Genomic DNA, 4,957 nt, shown 5'->3' on the forward strand with positions numbered 1-4,957 from the left:
GAGATTGCAGGTAACGACAGACACACTCAAAAGTCTTTTGAGACTTTTTGAGTTGTGTCGTTACCTCAGCAGGAGGAATAAACGTCTTTATTTGCCTGCAGAGCTAGGTCAAGCCTAGCCGGTGCGGCCCACACCATACGACGCCCCAGCGCAGGGGGCCCGAGTCTCGGTTTTGTTTAATCATTTTAAATGTTCCCGCTCTTTAAAAATATGTTGATGGTAGTGGCAGTAGTGATGCGAAGCGAATCACGACAGTTCATAATAAATTTAATCCAGATTTTTTTTTTTAAATCATTATGACTGTCAACAAAAAAGATTGAATCGAAAGCGTAGTTGTTTTTTTTTTCTCTCTCCCGAGACCTAAAATATTCGGACGCAAAAAACTACGGTACCGAAAACTTTGCTTTACTGCTCAAAGACGGCGCAACCGATTTTCTCGCCATTTTGGTTTTTTGTTTTGTACATTTGTTTCTTCGGCTGTGTCTTTTTGAGAAACTTGTAAACTGGTCCAATCCGCAAGGTGCTGCCGAATTTCGGCCAAGTTTTTCCTCCGTTCCTCACCCGAACCACGAAGGGTGCAGTGGCCGTTACGAACAAGCAACAAACGCTCCACGCTCGATGAATATCGCGACTCGCGATCGGGTAAAGCCGACAAGATAGCGGCGGCGCAGGCTTCAGGCTTTGGCAGCAGCAGGGACGTCTCGAACGACGGCATGATGGCTGCTACGTGGGCGTATGACAACCAAAGTAGTAGCAAGTATCCCGCCGAAGCGACCGACTTCACCAGCGGCGAGGCGGTCACCTCGGCGGGATTTTTCTCGTCCGATCTGCGACGCCACGAAGACCTCAAGAATATGCTGGACAGCAGCAAGGACGGGCTCAAGCTGGAAGCGATGAAGCGGATCATTGGCATGATCGCCAAAGGCAAGGACGCGTCTGAACTGTTCCCGGCGGTCGTGAAGAACGTCGTCTCCAAGAACATCGAGGTGAAGAAGCTCGTGTACGTTTACCTCGTTCGCTACGCCGAGGAACAGCAAGACCTGGCTCTGCTTTCCATCTCGACCTTCCAGCGGGCCCTGAAGGATCCGAACCAGCTGATTCGGGCGAGTGCCCTCCGAGTGCTGTCCAGTATTCGGGTGCCGGTCATCGTGCCCATCATGATGCTCTCCATCAAGGACGCCGTGAACGACATGTCGCCGTACGTGCGCAAGACGGCCGCGCACGCGATTCCCAAGCTCCACAGTTTGGACCCGGAACAGAGGGACCAACTCATTGAGGTGATCGAGAAGCTTCTGGCCGACAAGACGACGCTGGTCGTCGGGAGCGCGGTCATGGCCTTCGAGGAAGTCTGCCCCGAGCGGATAGACCTGATCCACAAGAACTACCGCAAGCTGTGCAACCTCCTCGTGGACGTTGAAGAGTGGGGTCAGGTTGAGATAATCCTTATGCTGACCCGCTACGCAAGGACGCAATTCGTGGATCCCAACAAGCTGGACGGAGGAGGCGGCGATGAGGAACGGCACTTCTACGACTCTGGCGACGAAGACCGAGCTCCGTCTATCGACTCAGACCTGCGTTTGTTGCTGCGCAACTGCAAGCCGCTGCTCCAGAGTCGCAATTCGGCGGTGGTGATGGCGGTGGCCCAGCTCTACTACCACTTGGCGCCCAGGAGCGAAATCGGCATCATAGTGAAGTCACTCATTCGTCTGCTAAGGAGCCACCGCGAGATCCAGACAGTGGTGCTGAGCAACGTGGCCACCATGTCGACGAAACACAAGGGTATGTTCGAGCCCTTCCTCAAGAGCTTCTTCGTCCGCACAAGCGACCCCACGCATATCAAGCTTCTCAAGCTGGAGGTGCTCACCAACCTGGCTACAGAGACCAACGTGTCCATCATACTCCGCGAATTCCAGACATACGTATCCAATCCGGACACTGAGTTTGTTGCGGCCACCATCCAATCTATTGGTCGTTGCGCAAGCAGCATCAAGGAGGTCGCCGACACGTGCCTCAACGGACTGGTGTCCCTCCTCTCTAACCGTAATGAAGCTGTGGTTGCAGAGAGTGTGGTGGTCATCAAGAAGCTGCTTCAGATGCAACCCTCTGAGCACAAGGATATCATTGGCCACATGGCAAGGCTCATGGACACCATAGCAGTTCCCATGGCAAGGGCCTCCATCCTATGGCTGCTTGGCGAGTATGCGGACCGTGTGCCCAAGATAGCCCCAGACGTCCTGCGGAAGGTGGCCAAGACATTCATCCAGGAGGAGGACATAGTCAAGTTACAAACACTCAACTTGGCCTCCAAGTTGTACCTGATCAACCCAAAGCAGACGAAGCTCATCACCCAATACGTGTTCAGTCTTGCCAAGTACGACCAGAACTATGATATCCGAGACCGCGTTCGGTTCCTCCGACAGCTCATCATGCCCCAAGGAGAGGCAGGAACAGCACTGTCGAAGCATGCCAAGAAGTTCCTGCTGGCATCCAAGCCTGCGCCAGTCTTGCAGTCAAAGTTTGAGGATCGGGACCAGTATCAAATGGGCTCGCTCTCGCAGTTCATCAATGCCAGAGCCAACGAATACCGTGAGCTTCCAGACTTTCCTGAAGTTGCTCCAGACCCCTCGGTAAGAAATGTGGATATTGCTCCAGCATGGCCAGAGAACAAAGTCACCAAAAAGAAGCAGGTGGCTAAGAAGAAGAAGTCATTTTACTCCGAGACAGACACCAGTTCGCCGGAAGATGAGTCTCGCTCTGAGTCCAGTGGAGAAGGGTCCTCCTCTTCGGAGAGCGGGTCGGAGAGCGAAAGCGACTCGGATGACGATTCAGCCGAGTCTGGAGTGGAAGATGGATCGGACGAGTCTGCAGACAGCAGTAAAGTGAACGGGGAGACAAAGGACGACAGCGAAGACTCCAGCTCGGACAGCGACGAAGACTCCGAGACATCCAGCTCCGAAGAAGAAGCTAAGGCTCCAAAGAAAAGAGATGCTAAACCGCCTTCGAGAAAGAATGTGGATCTCCTTCTCGACCTTGATGACATTGCAACCGTCTCCAGCGCTCCACTCCAGCCATTCTCGGCTCTCACCATGACATCAGTTCCGATTGCCGCACCCAAGCCAAGTGGGCCCAAGTTCGCGGTTGTGCCAGTGCCAGCTTATGTATCTCACGAGCGAAAGGAGCTATTAAACAAACTTTCGGGTAGCGGGCTCAGCGTGAGCTATCGCTTTAGCCGCTCACCAAACATATTTTCCCCGAGGATGACATCCATCGAACTCGTGCTAACAAACCATGGCGACAAAGAGCTTCAGGAGCTGTACGTCCCAGACCGGAAGTCTGGACAGGTTGAGATTAAGGGCTTCCCACGCAGTGGAACTCCGTTGGGTCCTGGATCGTCAATCGTGGGAACAGTTGGAATTGACTTCAACGAGAGCACACAGCAGGCAACCCTGGAGGTGCGTCTGGGAGACGACCTGTGCTATCCGGTCGCCCTCAAGCCACCAGTAGGGGAGATCCTGCAGCCGGTACGCATCTCCAAGACCGAGTTTCTGGCTCAGCAAGGAAAAATGAGGGGCATGAACGAAAGCTCTTGTCCCCTCGATGTAGAGGATGGTGGCAAGGCAACGAAGCAGATCTATGCGGCTGCCAACTTGTTGCTCCTGGATGAAGCGGAACCAGGGGTCCTCCGGTTTGCGGGACAGACATTGGCATCGGCCAGCTTGGTCCTCGTCAGCATCCAGCTGTCGGATGGCACGTGCAAAGGCTCGCTGACTGTAAACTGTGAGAAGATGGTGATTGGTTCCATGCTGCTCAAGGAACTCAAAGAAGCCCTGTCTTGATTTGGTTTATAGGTCCATGGCCGCATGTGGAGGGAGGGTTCTCATTGATACGTCCACAGTAGTCGCCTGGTTGTCAGTGCGACGCCGCAGTTGATTGATGCAAGCTCTGAAAGTTATGGACTCGTTACTATTCTAAGATGCACTGTTAAGGGTATAGTATGCACTATTAAACTGCTTGCCATCCGACCATTCCTTTTGGGAACTGTTGCTCTGAAGACTTTGGGGCATTGTTTTCAAGAAAAGACATTGGAGGAGGTTTTTACGGGTGCCTATTTTCTGTGAGGTGTATAATTCTCCCGTACCTTATTTTTTAGGTTATGGATAACCTTTGAGTACTGCACCTGATTATCAATAATTATCATTCAATTTTCACGGGAGCACTTGCCAGAACCAGAAGTCATGTTGGATAGGGCAGATATTACTGCTACATGTTGTTTGTTTCAACGAGGAATTATTTCTGTGACCCAATGAAGAATGATATTGTAGGGAACATCTTTTTTTGTGATCAACTTCATGATAGATTTGTTCACAACTTTTTTCAATGCAAACGATCGAGTTTATATAAACGAATTACCTTGATGTGTTTGGTGTCTTTCTTAATCTAAACAAAAGGAAAATCCCAAAAGAGGAAACTGCCCCCATAAAAACGAGAACTTTATTCATGGTCAACCATTTCTTCCCTTTAACCGACCATTTGCACTTTGCTAGCAATATCTCTGGAGGAAAGTCCATATGGGTACTTAAAAGATATACCTAAACCCCTAGTGATAGAGTTAGCCTTTCGGCGCCATGATAAGAGACTCACAACTCTAGGCAGAGTAAGAAAAATGAAGTTCCTGCTACACTTTACAGTGACTTTAATCTTAGACGGAATGTTATGTATGGGATTCGGTAGCTACCAACATCATGACCGACGTGAACGGGACTATTTCATAGGTATAAGGTTTTTAAAAGCGAAAACACAGGGACAATAGAAAATAACACAAACGGCAGGGACAAGGTCCTGTCTGTTTGCGCTTTTAAAAAAACAACTAGCCCAAACCAAAGTTTTAATGCGACTATTTCATCGACGTTTCAGTTTCGTTTCACCTTGCCCAACTTCAGCCCAAAGAGGGCGCGCC

General features: G+C 50.7%; 1 protein-coding gene across 1 annotated transcript; it reads left to right on the top strand.

The window, feature by feature from the left end:
* Positions 1-435: 435 nt before the first annotated feature.
* Positions 436-4,415, top strand: LOC8053387 (AP-3 complex subunit beta-2). The gene has a single exon (XM_002435077.5). The coding sequence runs from the start codon at positions 714-716 to the stop codon at positions 3,834-3,836; it is 3,123 nt and encodes a 1,040-aa protein (XP_002435122.4). The 5' UTR covers positions 436-713; the 3' UTR covers positions 3,837-4,415.
* Positions 4,416-4,957: the final 542 nt, after the last annotated feature.

The sequence above is a fragment of the Ixodes scapularis genome, unplaced genomic scaffold (assembly GCF_016920785.2).
Source record: "Ixodes scapularis isolate PalLabHiFi unplaced genomic scaffold, ASM1692078v2 PGA_scaffold7__128_contigs__length_106722199, whole genome shotgun sequence".
NCBI classification, from domain to species: domain Eukaryota; kingdom Metazoa; phylum Arthropoda; class Arachnida; order Ixodida; family Ixodidae; genus Ixodes; species Ixodes scapularis.

What these genes read in the sequence shown, in the direction of transcription:
- LOC8053387 (XM_002435077.5), top strand. Translation starts at nt 714, where the DNA reads ATGATGGCTGCTACGTGGGCGTATGACAACCAAAGTAGTAGCAAGTAT.